The following is a 20785-nucleotide window of genomic DNA, read 5'->3' on the forward strand; positions in this document are numbered from 1 at the left end:
TGAAATTGTATTATTTGTCCATTAAAAACAAAAGTTGGTTATTTACTGTTACCAACTCAATCTTAAAAAATAAATCTTGGCTACAGCAAGACTCCTTAGTGAGGAGGAAAAGACCCTCATACAAGAGGAAAAAACCCTAGTTTTAACTAGTTCAAGATGCCTCCATGGAAGAAACAGGGACAAAACATTTGCAATCAGGTTGACGTCATACTTTTAAATCTTATTTCATGTCTCCCCCAAATAAAACTGCAATTATGTTTAGAGTCGTAAGTATAAAACTCTGTAATTCCATTGACAGAGTATCTACAGTATAGTTCTGCTTACACATTTAGTAAGGAAGCTTAAACTGCTTTTCTAAAAGAGCAATGCATTGCAACATCTCTGTAAGATCAAAGAAGCCGCAGCTCTCCCTTACATTAGTTCACGTGGACCTGTAGGTCTCAAACTATGAGAAGTTAGGTTATTTCAACACAACATGAGGATGAATTCAAGCTCTAAATAAGCATAGGGTGGTTCATCTTACAATGCGAACAAAAGCTCTGTAATGGCAGGGAGTACTGACTCTTGATGATGCCAGCTTTATTTTAAACAGTGCTTCTTTGTTGCGGTCTTCTCCTCTCCTTTCTTCCCCCAAACCCCTTCTCTCTCATGCACTCCCCTGTTGTTTCCTCAGCTCTCTAATGCCAAGTTCTGCTACTGCCTCCTTCCTCCTTCCTCCCCATGCTCCTAGTGCTGCTATTTTTCCAACATCCCCCACCCCCCCGGTCCCCTTCTTTCCCAAGCCTCTTCTCCTCAAAGCACCACTGGGGATGATAAGCCTGGAGCAACACTGAAAGAGGAAGGACTGCCATGAGGAAGCAGCAGCAGCGGCTCAGCACCACGGAGGTATCTTCAGAGAGGCTTCTTCTGTTTCTCCAGACTCCATTGCTACGATCTGCCCACTCAAATACAAAGTTCAGGCAGTAACAGCATCAGCACAGGTCTGACAGTTGTACTAAGGGCTTCCCTACAGTCCCTGACATAAAGCGACCTTTCTGCTTACTTCTATCCTTCACTTTGACGTGTTCAATATCCTTTTGCTGACTAAACTATTACAAAAATTCTCCGGTTTGACGACCAACATGCTACCATCCTCCACAGTAAATAAAGCATAGATATTGTACATGGATGTGTGTATGTAACTACCAGGCAGTTTATTTTTCTTCAAAGGAGCATATTACAGAGCAGTTTTGTCTGGCAGGCTGCTGCACAGCAGGTAAATTCAGGTATAATTTCACAGATTATAGGATCGCATTACAATGTAATGTTCTGAGCACAGGGCAGAATGTCATATCATAGTAATTCCAGTCGTGTCTCTGATACCGCCAGCAGCAATCTGCCTTAGTTTACTTACAAGAGGTGTTGTGTTACAGACATGATAACCGATGAAATCAGCAAGTATCAGGTTTAAAAGAAGCAAAGAGTACTTTTTCACAAGGCATAACTCAGTGGTAGAATTTACTCCTACCAGAATGTATGGAGGCCAAAAATCTAAACAGCTTAAAAAACACATTAAACATAAACATGGAATAAAATTCTATTAAACACAGAGACATCATCTCTGGCTCAGGAAGTTCCTAAACCCACCTTGCTGGAAGCATTGTTGAAGGCAGGAGAAAAAGGACATACTATGCATGTCCTTTTTGATGCAGTCTTTCCATAGGCATCTGCCACTAGACAGACTTTTGGTCCAACCCAGTGCAGCTGTTTTCATGTTCTAAATGGTTCATGTTTGGATTTCTTTTTTTTTTTAAATTGGCAGACATTTAGTGGTAGATACCGTTACTGATAGTTACTCTTCAAAATACATGAAGTATTAACAAGCCTACTCTGTGGAAATTTTCTTAAACAAAGGACAGTTTTGTAGCCAGTTTATCAGACAATCTGATAATCTCATTTCAAGGTCTTTTCATTCTTTGTGGGACAGAAACAATTGAGCTAGCTAGGGGTCACATGATTTATATAAAAGAAGTAAAACAATCAAAAATTATCTGCAACAGCTTTAAAAGAAACCAGTGAAATTTAACCATCAAAACAGAAGGATTCAAAACATTTAACTGTGTTAGTCCACTGGTGAAGAAAAAAAGCCAACAGTCAAAGCAAAAGACAGTCAGCATACTTCAGGTTTCTGTTCATGATTCCACCTGTTATAAAAATCTCTGTTCTCTGAGGAAGCGAGAAAGAAGAAATGACCTGCAGCTGTGGGTGGAATTGTGGAGAGGGGCTCTACATGTAGGTTTTGCTATATTAAACACATTGGTGACACACTTGCCTGGCATATAATCAGAGCATGTCAGAGAGGTTCCTGTCTTCCTGAGAGGTTAATAACCTTCACAAGCTGTCACCTGTCAAGCTTAAACAATCCCAGGCTCTACAGCACAGGCAGTGGGGAAATGCTTTCCCCAAAATGGCTATGCCTGTTGAGATTACGTGGAAATAAAAGGCCTGCATCTTGGACCAGGAAAAAGCTGCTGACAGTTATCATTACAAAAGTTTGACTGCAAGTGATTTGAATCAACAGTAAACAACGGGGTCAAAACAAAAAAGCTTGAGCATTAAACTTATGACAGCCATATTGACATTTTGTTGAAAGTACACCCCACAGAAGTTCTCATCTCATTTCACTTCAGAGACCTTTGCGGGCTTTTCACAGACTTATCTACCTGATTTCCAGGATCCATGATCTCTCTCGGTCAATACTGACTTCTGAGAGCACTTAATCCTAAAACTCTAGATAATTCTGGGTAACATTCAAAGTATCAATCCTAACCCTCTGAGACACTTATTAAGACCATTCCCAACAGACACAGAAGTCAGTCTCTCTCTCAGATATACCCACATTCTTTGAAATACTGCCTAACATTAATTTCTTTATAGTTCATTACATTCCTCATGTACTACCAGGGACAAAGGGGACCTTTCCCAGTAGTATGGCAAAGGGCCATCTAAGCCATCTAGAATGGTCACAGATCCACTCCAGCAGCAAACTGTCAATATATTTGTTCTTATATAAATGAGTCACCAATACCTTTATCTGACACCAAAAAAAATTTGTTCAGCTCTGTCCCTGTATATAGTAAGATACTCTACACCTCCCTTGCTTTCAGGTTCTGAATTGAAATCCCTTCACTACCCATGCTAGCAGTTGTCCCTCTTCTTGTCCTGCTACATGCACAATAAAACCAAAGCATGCAAGTATCAGCTCAACTATTGTTACTGTGTCTGGCTTGCCTTATTAGAATTAATATATCACACATGCTTTGTGTTAAATACTAGCTTAATATTTTAAGACAACCAAGTCACAATTTACACACAGTTTATGGCATTTTACCTTCACATTTCAGTAGGAGTTATATATTGTGTTTCAGCTACCAGTATATGACTAGCTGTGTGACCTTGGGCAAGTAACGTGTTTGCTGGATAACCTTCAGAAAGTAAATAAACTGCAGAGTGTCCCCACTTCTGTTATCTCTGAAATGAGCATAAGACAAATACATTTCTGATTTGAAATCAAATAGCTCCTCCCGTGCCTTGGAGAATTCAGTGAAAAACAGGTGTACTGCTTAACCAACACACACTGTGAGCTGGACTTGATTTCTGTAAAGTACTTTGACACCTTTGGAAGTAAAGTGCTACTGCTGCAGAACGTGACCAGGTGTCTCAGGCAATGCACATGCTGGATTTGGAGCCAAATGTTACCATTACCTTAATGGCTAAATCACAGTGTTCGCTGGCGGTAGTGAGTTGTTCAATGTGTCTGTCCACTTCGGCTACTGATAAACTGCAGCTGCTTTTCTTCCTCCCACAGACAACATTTTCCAGACCTGTCAGCACTCTCTGCAGTTCTGAATTCAAGTCACTACAGTTATCTACAAGAAAGCAAAACAAAACAATTATCACAACAATTAGCATCTCGGTGAAAAAACATACTCTCACCCAGGAAGCACCTGCTGCTGGACGGCTCAGGGCTTACTGTTCAGGGAATGTCTTTGCCACCTCTCACTTTTTCCTCACCAACTGACAGGCTTAAATACCACAACCACACCAGCATCAAGCTCTACCTCCCACCTGATAAGTAACGCTCTCCCTACTTACGTGAAGTGTTCATTCTTCCTTCAAAAATCTCTCTTTTCTGAAGGACAACGTTTTAAGACACCACATGCTCACATACTATGCCACTTCTATTTGCCATTCAGGGCCTATTATCCTGATTTTATTACCCTCAAAGGTTTTTCTCTGTAAATTAAACTTTTTTTCTGCTTGGTACATTCACACATCCACTGACATTATGACTTGATGTTTTTCAGAAGAATTTTTGTGATTGTACTTGACCATGATCAGCAGCAGATACAGAAGTGCTACTTCAATTATAAAATGCGGCGGAGAATAATTTCCTTCTCTGTCTTTAGGCAAAGCTCTTCTAGCGCCTTGGACACTGTGACAGCATCCTCTATTTCTGCAAAATGGGTCTCAATACCTGCCCAGCTCACTTCATAAATTATTTTCATTTTTCCTAGGTTCAATCTGGAGACAGAGAGCGGCAGTTCCTAAGGCAGACACGTGGTAGAATTCACCTGGTGCTGTCTCTCGGTTTAGTGCGCTAGTTTAGTATTTCTGACTAACTAGTTAAGGGTTTGCATTAACTGCCAACTGTACAGCACACAAGTGGAGCACTATGAGACAGCAGTGCACCAGCAGTTTCTATACCTTACTAGAAACAGTGGCAGGCACTCTTGCTGGAGGGTGTTCTTTCTACACTACTGCTCCAAGCATTTCACCATGGTCAGAATTCCTTAACAGCCTCATAGCTGTGGTTCTTACAGGGGACTAAAGTCTGAAATTCAACAGACATGAGACATCAGATTATTGTAGACTACCTTGAAATGCCTCTGTGCAAGAGAAGACTAAAAGCAGCTGGATGAAGGGATGAGATGATCAGAAAGTAAAAAATGGTAAACTTGTTAGCACAAATCTAACTCCACAGCCTAATATACATAAACGTGAACCTACTGCTGACCAAAAAGAAGAGTTTAGAATGACCTCACATGTATTGTATGAAAAATGTGAATGGGCCATACAAACATAACTTTGCTCTCGGAAGTCATACTCACTAGTTCCTGACTAGCAGCCACGCATCTGTTGTGATAATACCGAAATTTCCTTTACAACACTCATTTAGGAGCAGCATGCTTTTAAGCAGGATGCTTAATTGTAAAAAGGTCTATTTAGTTCACTTGAATTTATTTGCTTCCTTAACATCCTCTGTAACAGACATTTTCTCCATTTAAACAACCTTCACAAGACCTTGCATGCTGAGTTTTGTTCCTACAATAACATTTTTGCCCAGAAAAATAAGAGTTTACAATAATGAGAAGCCCATTTCCCACAGAAAACCAGTACAACCTAATCACAAGCTCTGCAAGACACACTGGAGAGTACTCATCATTTTAGTTCTTGGTGTTTTATTGCCTGTAGCGATAGAGTAGCATGTCCACATGCATTAGTGTATCATGACGTATTTTACTGTTTGTAGTAAGTTCCTGATGTTCATTCCATTAGGGCAGTAAGCAAGGTCACGCACATGATTATATATCCTATATCTAGAAGGATAAAACAATATATATGTATTTGTGTATATATGTGTCACACAAAGATTTCTTTTCCAGGAATATAGAAACAAAACCCAAAAAGGACAGAGGCTATGTGTAGAAGGAAAACATGGAAAAAAAGCAAGAATCCCTAGAGTTAACGTGCTTATTTTGCCCGTTGTTATACTTCATTTTATTGCCGTATTTCCCACTGTTAGCAGAAACTTCAGCGGGTAACTTGCTGTTAATGTACACAAACCCTGCTTTAGCTCCACCTCATGAAGAAAATAAATCAAAGCCCTATCCCTCCCCTCCCCTTAACCCCAAATGCTGAAAAGTAAATTGGTTTGAAATTTTTTGTCAAAAGAATGTTAAAAAAAGAGGAAAGAACATTAAGGGAAAAAAAAGTCCTTATGTTAGGATCTGTTTGAGTAGGAACTTAATAGTAAGCATTAACTTTTGAAAGTAAAAACATTAAAGTTTTAAGAATATAAAAACTTTTACTAAAATCTCTTGACTTCATTATATACTTTGTTAAGCACACTCCAAACTTCGTACGTCAGACACTTTGCAATTACATTATTAATACTCTTCTATCAAAGTTTCTAGAAATTAAAGACACTGAAATACAAATGTGCTGTAGCAGGTCTTGCATTTATAAACAAATACAGCTCCAGAGCTGGTGTATTCATTTCAATTTAAGAAATCATAGAGAAAATCTTTTTTATATGGTTGCTTTCAACATGCTTTCAACATGCTTTTCAACATGTTTTCTACATTATTAAACTCCATTTAAGGGCACTGAACACTATGTCCACAAGTCAGCCTGGTCTCGGGTCCATTCCTCTAAAGGCACTGTACTAGAAAAAACAGCAAAAAGTTCTCAATAGAAAGAGCACTGCCCAAAAAAGTGGAAACTGTCTTAGTACAGTTTCTTATGTATGGAAGTAAATATTGCATGTTGCAATGTAACCATAAAAACCTAATGTACAGTTACTAGCTTCATATTCAAGGATTACAAATTCTGCAACAGGGCTTAAAACTGCTATTTAAATGGTTTCCTAAAACACTGCTTGCGTACAGTATCACCCACAGAAGCTCCTAGGCACCTAGCTAGTTTACCTAGGGAAGAAAATGAAAACCAACTAGTTGGTTTAAATATAAATTAAGAGAAACAGTGTTGTGATGAGAATTCTGGAAATCAGCCACAGTGAGGATTACACCAGACTTTTGCCAGTCTGCAGCTATGGTGCTCAGCAATTGTGCTCAAATGCTTAAAACATTATCATACCGAAGGCCTAAAACATGCCTGCCCTCTTAGTTTTTAATGAGAAAAGAATAGTTACAGACAGTATGGAGATGCTCCCTCCTTGCACTATATTTGAACGGCTTGTGTCAGATTTATCCTTGTCTAAACCAATTTCAATAAGCTATCCAATTCCATACTTAAAAAGGCTCTCAAATTTCAAATAGTGTAGACAACCTTTATAATTAGGCTGTAAAAGAACTAGATAGACAGTTCCATTCCCATCCTTTTTCCTCCAACATCTATTCTGTTTGTAATTCTTCTCTAGACTACTCTGTAGGCACATGTAAGGCATGTGAATAGCCTCCCCGCCTGCTTCTTCCCCAAAATTCATAAGCTCTCCTGAGCAATCCCTCCGTTTTGGACTCCACAGCTATTCTACATCAAGGCACATAGGTTACTTTGCATATAAGTTCATACTTGTGGAGAAGTTCAGCATTTGTTGTGATTAATGCAGCCCAGATTCATTTATTTCCTCAGCAATCATATGGATTTGATTTTCAAAGGCTATAATGCATTTCTGGTGCAAGAAGGCATCATGTCTATAAGAAGAATAACTCACCCATGTCTGCAGTAACCATGGTGGACTGATTCTCTGGTACCGAAACAGAATTCTGGTCCATGCTGCGTGAGTCTTCATTAACCTCATGCTGGCTTTGGCTGAGCTCTGACCGCAGCTCCGAATACTCATCTTCCTCCCTGGGAGACAGAGCAAAGGCAGAAATAAAATCCCGAGGAGATACAAATCTCCATGACACTTATTTCAGACCTGTAAGCCTAGCCACAGGACACAATCCGCACAAGTGTAAGTGTTTTTGTCCAGCCAGTAGAGAAGGGTTTATTGCCTTTACCACAAAGCAGCTGTGCTATACCCAGAACACCCACTTGCAGCAGCCAGTGCCTGGTTTCCATTTCTTTATTCCCAAGTTCATCACTACTCCAGACCACTGTACAAGGAGACAACAGGTGGAACTGAGTGCAAGCAAGGGTGTGCGCAAGAAGGACATACAGCGCTCTGCAGTAACTCCCCAACTGATAATTCCTCATCAGCACAAGTGGCTTTTGATCCCAAAGTGGATTAGCAACAATCGATTTTGGTCTCTCTCAGTTCAAGGATGGCATCGGCTGGTGTGTAAAAGCAAGCACGCACATGCACACGCCTGCATATATGTATCAAAACGCTCCTGGGGACAGGTAGGTTTTTCTTTTTCTCTTACCAAAAGGAAGAGAACAGTAAAGTGAGTATAGCACTGAACTAATGGAGTTAGTGGAAAATAAAAAGCTTTAATTACCTAGGTTTTAACTTATTTGTCAAGCTGGTTCTACTAAAATAATTTTAGACACAAAATACTTTAGCTAAAGCTAATGAGCTTAAAAAATCAGAGCTTTTCCCTCCTGTCTCCGTACTATGAGTTCAAAGCACTGGGGAAGAAGATAAGTAAATGAATAACAGCTTTGCTTGAGAACATTTGTAAACATTTTTTCTTTTGATCAACTTGTTGATTCAACTCAGGGTTGGGTTTTTTTTTTTCACTTCATGACTGTTTTGACATTAAATTACATATTTTAAACATGAGAAGAACACCAGCTTATCCAGGTGCAGAGCCTCTCTGATAAGTAAGCAAACAGCCATCATTTTGTTACACGCTCAATTAAATGCAGGGAATCCTTCTGCTGCAGATTCAGCAGAAAAGTGTGAGAATGGAACTGTCTGGATTTGGAAACAATAAGAAACAGCAAAGAGCTATCTGGGGATCTGCATCCGGGAGGGGCATTTGTACTGTTAAGTCTGCTGTATATTACATGGTGATGAGCGTTTCTTGCAGAAATATTACAGGATTTAGCTTGGAGGTGTGTCTGGATTTGCCAGGCAAAATAGCAGAGAAGATGGCCCATACATACACGGAACAAGGACAGAAGGAAAGTCTGCTCTCAAAGTTGCAGAGGTGACAATTTATAAATCAGGCCAACTCAAAAAAGGAATTTCAGCTTGCTTGCCAAGCACTGTTTCCCAAGGTACTGAAATGTAATTTCTACAGGAACTAGTACACTCTTCTACCCCTTACATTTACTTCAGTGCAAAGGAAGTCTGACTTTATCAGAAGCACTTTGGGACAAACAATGCAGGTCAGCTTGTTAAAACTGAAACTTAGACCAAAGAAAGGGCTTTGACGTATCATGCAATACAGGTTTAAGAAAGTGTGAGAACTAAATAATGAATAGGATGAATTAAAACAGTGTAATGAAGACACATAAGCGTGAGTTAATGTTCCATGAACTCTATTATTAGCCACAGCACAAGCCAGTTGTAATTAGCTTTAGACAAAAACAATTACCAAGCACTCAAACAGTTGCATTTTTTTGAACTGAAGGTAATTAATTTTTTCATTTATGCAGCAATTAGTCCTACATTTTTAAAACCTGAATTACCTCTACAAATGGACAAGAGGCTGTACTGATCATAAAACAATGCCACACACAATAATAATTTCTCACCGCTCTTCTTTTGGTTCTTGCTGTATAGATTTTCTGTTTCAAATTCCAACACAGCTTCATCTAACTGTAGCACAACTGTTGCTTTTTCCTTTTAAACACTCTCACTATCCTGGGGCAGTTGAAAAGTATGTCATGCGGCAGGACTCACACCCTTCCAATGGCTCAAGCCAGAGGTCAGCTTCTGAATGAATTAATGCTTCTAAGATCTGACCAGACAGATCAGAAATCCATTTCTGGTAAAGTGACAGCAAGGTCAATCAGCCTTTCTACCACCAGCCTCGCAGGGGCAGACCGATGGATAAAACACAAGGGGCAGTTCAAGGGGAGCGATGCATCACAAACATAAACTCTGCCTTCAAAACTGAAGTTGGCAGTAACAGAAGGTACTGTATGTGACTCCCCTTCCCCTAACGCAGAAGAGCCCTCCGTGGCACTGGAAATGCAAGGCGCTCAACGGATAACAACACGCAGCCACTGAATGCCTGCCACACCACCCAGAAGGTGGAGGCACTACAACTTCCTTGTTGCTGCCATCGTCCAGGGCCTGGCTGGAAAAAATTAGGTGTCTGTTGTCCTATGGGCTCTAATGGTTCCTAGTTGCTGGAATGTCAAGGCAAGTTGAAAACAATTAGGATCAGATCAAGCTGGTCTAAACACAGAGCAACCTGGGACCAATGCTGGAGCAAAACTGTGCATTTTACAGGTCCGTCTGCACTTACTGCTTTCCTCATGTTCAGGTGCAACCAAGGGTCTTGACCGCTGCACAGACACTGAGAAAAACCTGATCAAATAGTGAGAAAACGGCACATTTTCAACACCCTTCCATACCACTAACAAGTTCTGCCAGGACAATGGCAAGGTGCATGTTCTCTTCATGGCTGCAAACAGTGCATAGCTGCACACTTCAGGTGCCAGCAGTTTTTCAACAACCATTTTACTCAAACAAGTATTTTTAAGGCATTCTAAGACCCTCAGATAGAAAACACTAGAGGTGTACGTGCATGGCAGCCCAGAGATTGACTGCTCCCTGTGCATCCCACTTGAGGTCCCTCCCAACTAACTCACTCATGAACAAATAGCGACACGCTGGAGATGACACATCACTGAAGGCAGGTGGGGCTGGGCATTCTGTGCTGAAGCCACCACCATCACACCCACAATGCCATTTGAATTGAGCTGAAGTAGCTTCCACCAAGCACATATTTAAAAGCTAGAATCAGAGATCCAGGTCATTGTGTAAACACGACTACAAGTGTTACCTGTGATGCTGTAGTCTATTCACTCTTCTTCTTCCACATTAACTCCAACACAACCTATTTTCTGAATATATTTCAGATTAAAAGCTGTAAATCTGAACAAATGGTTTTATAGAAATGGGTTACAAGCTTCTTGACAACTGTTTCAAATAATCCTTAGCAGGCACCTATATTCAACAGAGTATATTTCTGTTTGGTATTGTTAAAGTTCCTTAATATTTTTAAGAGTTGCAGAGATGTACCCAAACAAACACTAGTTTAGAAATAATTTGTTCTCTTCCTTTTTCCTTTTGCTTAACCTCAATATGACATCTGAGAAAGACTGTCACTCATAGGCCAATGTTGTTTCTACACAACCAAGTTAGAGATGATTTTGCCAGCCAAAGACATGATCAAGAAAAAAACAGCTGAGTTTGACTGAATCTAAGGCAATACTAAAAACATTTGAAGTCAGAAATATTCACTTTTAATGTAGACAATTCCCTTTTAGCACACTACCATGTAATTTGTAAATCCTTTCTGTCCTTCACAGTTATCAGGTGTATCCTTTATGTCCAAGCATTCACATTATGACTCTACAATTGGGAAAATCCATTTGATTGGCTTCTCCATCTTCTAAGTTGTACACACTTTTGAGAGAAAATGGGGAGTAGGCATCCACCTTGTCAAAGGACAGAGAACCTTTGCAATGCAAAAAACTTGTGTTCTACAAGTTGAAACAGCAGAAGTAGGAGTAACACTGGCATCTATTTGACATGTTAAAGATAGCACCACTTAGTGAAAGCTGTTCAATCTAAAAGAAGCTGACAAAATGTGCTCTGCATGGTCATCACAGGCTCTTCTGCCCAACAGTCTTCCAGGGTTCGATGAAAGCCTGTTTCTTGAGTTTTACAATAAACTTAAAACATAAGCCATCTCCTGCCGCTCTCACCCAAATAATGTAGATGTGAACAGTGAGACACTGTCACACAATTATAATTTTTCAAGAAAAAACCCAAGATTTATGTCTCCAGACTGCTCAAATGAAAAAAAAGCATCCTCATCCTAGTGGACCATTTCTTTAGTGTCTTTTTGCTCCCAAATTGCTACCTTCTTAATTGGTAGTGGGTAAATTCTGCACCATCACACATTAAGTACTAGGCAAGCAGGAGGCTCATGTACTTGCACAGCATGAGTACAGGCAACTGTCTTTTTAGCCTTAATATCAAGTCAGTTACAGCTGTATTTCAGCTTTTTTTTTGGTGAGGTCAGGCTTCCAAACCAGCTGGGCTGTACAGAGCAGCACCAGGGAGATGAGACAATTGCAGATGAATGTTGGCTTGCTCCTGCAACAATGGTGACCTCATTTTCCTTAGGGAATGCTGGAAGAATGTAGCACAAGAGCAGCAGCTAACTTCATGTGGCCACACACATGGAACTTGTTGTACTCAAGAAATGGCTAGCAAACCTATAACAATCCTGGAAACTTCTAAAAATACTCCTGTAAGATTGCTGTTACTAAGATCAGCATATCAGATATACCTGGGAGGAGGCACAGGCATTGACATGTGTCTTCAGCTCTCTTCTAGAGCTGGCATTACTAAACCACATGAGCAAAAGCCATTACACAAGCTGTGTAAAACCTCTGACATTGCAAAAAGAAAAAGAAACCAAACCAAAAAAACCCACCAAAACGCAGAGAGAAAAATCCTTGGAATGGGGAACATTAAACTAGCTTACATAGCTTGCTGACACTCCTCAGACTGCTGCAATGACCTTATTCAGATTTAAACACTCTTTCTGCTTACTTTCTGCCCTACTTTCTGAGGGTACTACTCACATTCAAACAAAGAGCTACAAATTTAAAGATAATACAGCTTAAGGATAGTCAAATAATCTCCAAGAAACTCTGGCTTCTTCTAATTGTTTCTATAACATTTTTAGGTTTTGTAAGGAACCAAGAAGAGTGTCATAAAAGCAGCAGTATATCAAGCTACATGTTATTTTTACAGCGTAAAAACGACACATGGAAAGACCAAACAATCCCTGTGTCAGCACTGAGTAAACATTTATCTGTTATGCAATTAATGTATACTCAAGAAAACTGTTTCCAGAAAGACAGCCTAAATTTTGTGACAGCACAAGTAAAGCCTGTACTCAGTATTACTCGCAGCTACCCAAGGGTCAAATCAAAATTAAAATCCCTCCTTTCTTCTGGTTCAGAGGAAAGTATGAATGCTGAGGCCGAGCAGGGCCGTGCTCCCAGAACTCTTCCTCCCAGGACACTTTTGTTCCAGCTCCCCCGCTCCCGGTCCCCATGGCCAAGGGTGGAGCACTGTGAGCCACACCTGTCCCAGCAAGGACAGCAATCACACCACCCTTGCTCTGTGGGGTGGAACACTTCTGACTGACGCAACCAGATCGCAGAGCAGATTTGCAGAAAGCCACAGCAGGAAGTATCAGTTTTCGTTCTTTCAGTTGTCTTTACAAAACCTTATGGAATCCCTCCAGTTCTTCCTCTGCTGGCTGTTTTTCGAGGGAATATTACTCCTCTGTTCCCCAGACACCAAATTATTGGCCTGCCAAAGAAAACAAGCTATCCCAATCATTAAAGGAAATTAAAAAAAAATTCCACTAACTTAGTAAACATTTTTATTCCTACTAATAAAACCAGAACAAATAAAAACAGAGGAGGCATCCTAGCTCTCTGAGGAAAACAAGCTCTCATGCAATAGGACCAAAGAGCTGGGGCATGACAGCGATGCCCTGTTGCAGCAGTATTGCTCCGATGCCTCCAAACACCTGCACCCCACCAAAGGGGCAGCAAAACTGCACTCTGCGCGAGAAGCAGCATGTGCTTCCCATCAAGTTTGTTTCTTACACCTCACTTTTCTGCATATGCTACAGCTGGCTTGTTTATGGACATGGTTGAACATTGACAGTATCCACCCAATTCCAGTATTTTGTAATTGAACACCACTTGTCACTTAGCTTGCCACAGGGACTCCAAACAAACAATTTTAATGGATTCTATGTAATATTTTTCTTAAGTGTCGGAGGACTTCTGCAATTCAAGAAAAAGGTACGAATGCAGCTCTCATGCTTCTCAGATTTTGCTCTTCAACCAGTCTTTTCAATTGGTAGAGCTTTACCAGAGAGATGAGCGGGATGGGCAGCCAGTATCACACTGCAAAGAAAGGTGACTCGAAACAAGACAAATGGGAATTCTGTCTGCAGAGGTGTCAAGCATGAATCAACAAGGGGGTCAGGGGGATTTTTTTCATAGTATTTCCAGTTTTAGAAGATACTTACCTGAAAAATCTCACCATGACCATTGCTAGTTATGATCATCTCAGTTGGCAAAATTAATCTTCTTGAATATATTAACATAATGTGATTCTATCGCTGCTTTTATAGTGTTACATACACACAATGATACTTCCTCTTATTTATGGTACACCAAACCTTTTTATTTTTGCAAAGAAATATTTGCATGAGAGGTTAAGTGTGTAGTAACAACGTGGCCTTGTGCCAGTAGAAACATTCACAAGGAAGAATAAATGAAGCAGTTATCAAAAAACTTGCACCTAATGGCCAAGGAAAACTGAAAATTTGTGACATGGGTAGAGCACCATGTCAGCATTACCTAAAAAGTATCATATCTAATCTGATGTTCTCAGAAAATCCATAGATTCTAGCAGTTTAGCTGCATCCTCACAAGCTAAACTGAGTTTCTTCCTCATTCTAGTCCAGCTTTCTCTAGGTTGAGAATAATGGGCAAAAGCAAGTGAACAAATGTGTTTTCCTGTAGTCAAATGTTAAGTTTATTTTAACACAGTAACGAGTAATGACCTAGTGTAATACCCCAAGCTTTGCTGCTCCAAGGACAGGCAACAACGTAGTATGTACCATTGTGTTCTGTCACAAACACCAGTACAAGCAGAGGCAAAACCTAGTGAAATCCATTTGAGCCATGCTTCTCACCACAAGTGATTTCGCTTAGGTGATCTATAGGATGCCACAAAATAAAGCTAAAAGCAGAGGTGCAGGCTGGGTGGCTACATCTTCCTTTATCCACCATTACTATCACTTACCTGGTATCCTGGCACGTATGTCACGCTAAAGGAGTATTTAGATGGCACAGTGTAGCTCTTTGCAGTGCTCATTAGGCTTTGCAAAGTATGATTTTGCCAGAGAGAATATAGCACTTTTGACCCTGGGGATGATACTCTGCAGAACACATACCTTAATTATGGGCAGCTACTCAGTACCAGTCATAACAAGCCTAACCACCTTAAAGACAGCACCTATTTAGAGTGTAATTCACATCATCTTTTGCACCATTCTTGGACCGGCCCAGAATTTCCAGGAAGTTGTTGTACCTTATTGTTGTTCCCTGTAGTCGATCAATCTTCTTATTTAATTCAGCAATAATACTGTGCAGCTCTGTGATTCGTTCCTCGTAGCGTAGTGTTGTTCGCTCCTGTACATCTTCGTGCTCTCTCATCAGGTGGGATTGTTCACACTAAAGCAGAGAAGCAAGGAACAGAAATGGTCTTATGAATAACTGCACAGAGATACAAGGAGATACAAGGAGAAAGTGTACACCATTAATGGTCTTCTTACTCATCAAACCAAAACTGCCTTAGCAAGAGAAAAGGACAGATGCAAAATACTGACAGGTACACAAGATTTTAAGTATAATGCAGTGTACTTGTATTAATTTTTTTCCTAAAGGGCAGAAATTACCCTTCCTGCTTGAACAAAAAACACCATTTGCAACTCAAAATAGCTATAAATAACTAATCTTTGAATCCACGATGCATCATAAACCTTCAGAGATCTACCCAACGTGGTCTGAATTCAAACAAGTCCTAAGGCAGAAACCACATTATTACAAAGAAAAGTAACCACACTTCAAGTTTATGATTTCTTCCCTAGTACGAGTATTTGTTTTCATTAGGCTTTAAAAATAACGTAGCATATTTTTTATTATTTTATTCCTCTATAATGAAATGCTTATTATTTGAACAATCAAAAGGCTACATGGCTGCTTGTTTTTCACATGTATTACAAAATCCTCCTTTTTCTTTCCCATAGAATTTTAAATCCAGCCTCTCTAGCTCATTCCTCATGCCAGCAAACACTCCACTTCAGTTACAGCAAACAATTACAATCTACTGCAATTACAATCCAACAGTACATGCTGATTGAAATTACTCCTGGTAGTGGCTGGAAAGAGCAAGACTTCTAACATTTTGCTTCTGACCCCCTGCAGGAAACAGGCAAGCCTCCTTGTAACCACAGAATGGTATGTACTGTGCTGTCAGTAAAAGAAAATTCACAAGCCAACTGACAGTATAGAACCCACACTCATTAACTGAAGATGTGCAATGTAAGATCCTAGTAGCATTTCTAAAGGCTACAATTTGTAGTAATGTATAATGTTCTCCAACATTCCTGCATCAAAACTTATTTTTTCAAATCCAGTTATACAGAGATAAATCCCTCAACTCTTTGTATCAAAAATATGAAAATTATACACAAACTAGCAAGTGTGACAGAATTTTCATACTTTCGGCCACTCATTCACAGGTTAAGAACATAATTTACATAAAAGGCTACCTGAGAACTAAAATCTACATTAAGCTTCAATAAAATTTTTCTTTAAAATTTTAAATAAAACTTATTTCAGTATTTTAAAGTTCCAGGAATATTCACACTGAAAAGTAGCCCAGACATTACAGCACCCTTCCACAGACTACAACAAAATAGTTCCTTACTCCAGCTGGAGTCAAAAGCACTTTCACCTATGCTAAGACAGATTGTATCTTCACACTGAAGAGGAGAGCAAAGGGTCACATTTTAGGAGACTGATAATGTTCACATGGCTTTAGAGGCTTCATGTGTGCAACTGACATGGTTATACATGTATATTATAATGACTCTTTATTGTAGGATCATTACACAACTTCTCATGTTTTCATATCTTAACTGGCTGAAGAACTACCACGGTTTTCAAAGTGCAGAAATAACACAGAGAAAATGTTTAACAAAAGCTTTAGAACAGATTTAAGTGCAATAAAGAGTTGCTTATTCTGCCTTTCTAAACCTAAATTTCCTCTGACACGCATTGATACCCATGAACGCTACCTAAGCATTATCCCTATCTATCAATTATATGCACTGCTTTTTCCTTTCAGACAAAGAGGATGTTTCAGATGGAGTGTGTAATAATTATTTTCAGACAATAAATAAAAACCCTATCACAAGAACTCTTGGCTTTCTAAGCCATGCACTGAAAAGCAGAATTTGTTTATCTTGACTGAAAATATATGGACTCTAGCTAATGGACCTCAGCTACATTACCAGACTTGCTTTCTATTTTCCCCAGCCATTTCTCAGTCACCATTTTTCAGGATAACCATCATTTAGTGACAGACATACTTTGTGCACAACCAGCAGTCTGGCAATATAAGACGACAGCTTAACATTTGATTTTTTTAAAAGGGCTCTTGGATTACCTTGAGCAAAAGTAACTGCAAAAGGCAGAAAGGAAACCTCTGTGCCAGACAGGACATGATGCTAAGAAGGACCGCTGTACCTTGGAGGTGGGTACAGTTACATCTCATAAGTTCTGGTCATGGATGATCCATGACAAGTTTCAACTGAAAAAGGCAAAAGCATCCAAACAGTGGAAACATAGTTCGGTATGAATCTCAAAATGCAGCAATGGAAAATTCTCCTGGTTACACAGGATTGCTCCTTATTATGGCACATTCATCTCAAAGCTTAAAAGGGAAAAGAAACAAATACATGTTCTGGTATCCATTGCTAAAGGTTTGGGTTTTTTTTTTTTTCTGGGAGACTGAACCTGTTCATTGTCCTCTAGAGTTTCTGCGTCCTTTGAGTCTCAGAACAATAATCTGCCATCAGTTCCTGTTTCCTCCCAAGGTGTACACATTCAGCTCTCGCAATTTATTTGCATGGCAGTCACACAAACTTTTTAAGATAAATACCTCTTTCCCTCATCCTTCTTCCAGCTTCATACTTAAGTTCTGATCAAAATCATTATCTAATGATAATTATTATCTAATGGTAATTATCTAATGAGCTCTAATTCTCTGAGAAAGCGAACTGGGATAATCCACTGAGAGACTGCAAAAGATGAGCAACTGCTGAAGTCAGGAGAGAAGTTCCCAGCACAGTTCTCTGTGTAAGTGACCCTTGGCTGGTTTCTGGTACAAACTAAAAAGGTTATTTCAATTACAGTATAAATTAGCAATGCCTGGAAACACTTTTGTCTGACCTCTTGATGCTAGGAAACCACCACAGGAGCAAGAATAATATGAGGGAGAAGGAGGATGAGAAAATATTTTAACCCAAGAAGAATAGTCTCGCAACACATGATTCTACTGCCTATCAATGTACAAAAATTCCTAGTGCAAGAAACACTACCAGTGCAACCTCTGTGTTCAATTTGCCATGTTCAGTCAGAGGACAACAAAAGAACCACCACCAGCAGTGCTCGGTAAGAGATCCCTCACTGCCTCAGGCCCTGCAGAGAGGAACACGGCTGTGGCATTGCTCACCCAGAATACAAGTCATCACCTGAATGAGCCACAAGGACAAACCTGTCTAACAGGCTCACAGGAGCTAAAAAGTCTTTGCTCAACTAATACAGTATTTTAATTTAAGATGAGTGGCAGATTTTAAAGTGGCAATCCATTCAACTAATTTTAAGTATAAACACAAGTCCATCGTGCCAAATCCTCTATCACAGAAACACACACAGTCAGAATGAATTTGGTGGTATATTCTATTTATACTTGATGTGGAAGAAGTATATAAATACACAGGACTAATCCATGTGAGAGAAAGAAGTCACACAGCAGAATGAGTAATTCCTATGTTCATCGGACCACCATGCATTTCTGTTTCAAGTTACTTTGTTAAATGAGAAACTGAACCCTTCCTTTGAAGTTCACACCTTCTTAGACAGCTACAGACTGTTAGTTTTATTTTTAAACTGAAATTCTGCTGCTCCTCCCCACATTGTGAATAACCAAGAGGATAGTAAAGCATTATTACTGCAGTAATGGGACTTACTGCTGTGTGATACAGGGCACAGAATGATGCAGCACAATCTATGACCCTGAGTCCAGAGCTATTATAAAACTCTAAAATAACAAGAACTAGGCACAAAGAATGAGAGAGCAGGACTACCTTGTGAGAGGAAACTATAAGAAAGATGTAGTAATAAGTGAATTACCTATTCTTGTTGTATTTGCTGAAACGCTCAGCATGTTATTAAATTTATTAAATTCCATGTTCTATCATAAGACTGAAGAACTCAATGTCACAGGATGCAGGAAATGCCAAGAATGTAGATAGATTAGAAAGAAGATTAGATAAATCCAAGGAGGATAGAACCATAGAGGAATATTAAATGTGTTGCAGCCGCCTGCTCATGCACGTTGGCTGAAAGGTGGAGGCGTATGAAGGAGGACAACTCTCTATATGCATTTCTTACGCTCTGCTTTCAGACATCCACTATTTATCACTATCTAAGCCAGGATAATGTGCCAGACAGAGCTAGTAGAAAGCACTACTTTTCTTCTCATAACCACAGAAAGATTTTTGGAAGACGACATTAGTTGCGGCTGACCAGTACTTTACCGCAAATTTCATTCAAGAGATCACTCTCTTGCCAATCTGTACACAGACAAAAACACAGCGACAAGGAGGAGATCTGCTGTTTTAGTGAAATAATAGAAGGGTGTAGGCAAATGCTCTAGCAGGTCTCCACAGACTGCAGTTTTGGAAATGAGCATGCTACAGCAACCAGTAATCAATTACGTCATTTTACAAGATTTTAAGCACAGGCTATCCAACTATTTTTCTTCACCATTTGTCATCTATTACTTGAATTGTGGTTCCCCAAATCACCTCAGCTCTGCAAATCACTAATCCTTTCTTCCAAAGTGTCTCACATGACTGATGAAATGATGGGAAAGGTACTACCAAAAATGTGTTTTAAGAGCTATTTGTTCCAGGGAGCATTTACCACGCCAGCTGAAATGAAACATGTGCTGCCTTTTTTAGTCCAGATGCAGAATAGAGATTTAATACTGACCCACTAGCATCTGAATATGTTTATGCAGAACCTCAAACATCTCTTATTTAATTTATGCCTTCTGAACCTCTGATTTGCATTAGTAAGGAAGAAACGCATTAGACAGAGGTTGCAGAGGAAAAAATAATATGACACATGATACCATTTTGGATGAAGCTCTCTGGAGTGGGAGGAAAAGTTCAAAAAATTATGTTAAGTGGAGCATCTACTCAGAAGTGATGCAGTTAGAAAAAGAAGAATCAGTAAAGTGGTTTCACCAGATTCTGTCTCTGTACTCAAACATAGCCAATATATTGAATATATGAGCTGTGCTTGTTTAATGGCTTAATCCTTAAAAAAGATAGTATTTTATTTAATACATGCCCTAAGACATTTCTATCCACTTGAGGGCTTTAAAAAAAAAAAACAACAACCTGAGAAGAGTGAAAACATTAAAACTTTATAGAAATTGTTCATTAAAAAGTAATTTATTTTTTGTTATCTGAAAGCTAGCTAGCACGCTAGCTTTGAATTATTCTGCGCTATTTACAGTTCAGGTAGCAGCTGCCACCACACTTGTGTTCGCAAGTACACAGCCGAAAATCAGGTGAAACTCCTCGGGTTTACAAATGAGCACTATATACACATGCGTAATTGGTAACCCATCAAAGAAAACACCAAACAGTCTCGTGCCAACAGAGCACATGCTAAATGGGATTAAGGCCTGATCCTTAGTCCCAGTCACCATCCATGGGGACACATTACTATATGGGAGAACCGACAAGGCAGTCTTCATTAAAAATACATATAATCTTTCAGTTAAACAAAGATCTGGAATTAAAACCAAAACACTAACAAAACCCCTGTGGTTAGCACTAGATGCTGCAGAGTTGTACGTTACAAAAAAAGTCAGTGTAGTCATGCAGAACGGTGTGGATCATTTGGATACAGTGGATCCATCAGACTGCTTAATGATTGTCCAATGCAGCCTCGTATCAAATTGCAC

The 20785-nt window shown here is 39.6% G+C and overlaps 1 protein-coding gene across 3 annotated transcripts in view; it reads right to left on the bottom strand.

The window, feature by feature from the left end:
• The window catches only part of MCC (MCC regulator of WNT signaling pathway), a 715741-nt gene that overhangs the window by 53875 nt on the left and 641081 nt on the right, over positions 1 to 20785 (bottom strand). For all 3 annotated transcript variants that reach the window (XM_080371226.1, XM_080371228.1, XM_080371227.1), the window contains 3 exons: positions 15047 to 15189; positions 7496 to 7632; positions 3745 to 3908 (listed from right to left, as the gene is read on the bottom strand). In XM_080371226.1, the coding sequence (XP_080227352.1) occupies positions 3745 to 3908; positions 7496 to 7632; positions 15047 to 15189 (444 nt within the window). The remainder of the gene's footprint in view (positions 1 to 3744; positions 3909 to 7495; positions 7633 to 15046; positions 15190 to 20785) is intronic.

The sequence above is a fragment of the Falco punctatus genome (assembly GCF_963210335.1).
Source record: "Falco punctatus genome assembly, chromosome: Z".
Taxonomy (NCBI): domain Eukaryota; kingdom Metazoa; phylum Chordata; class Aves; order Falconiformes; family Falconidae; genus Falco; species Falco punctatus.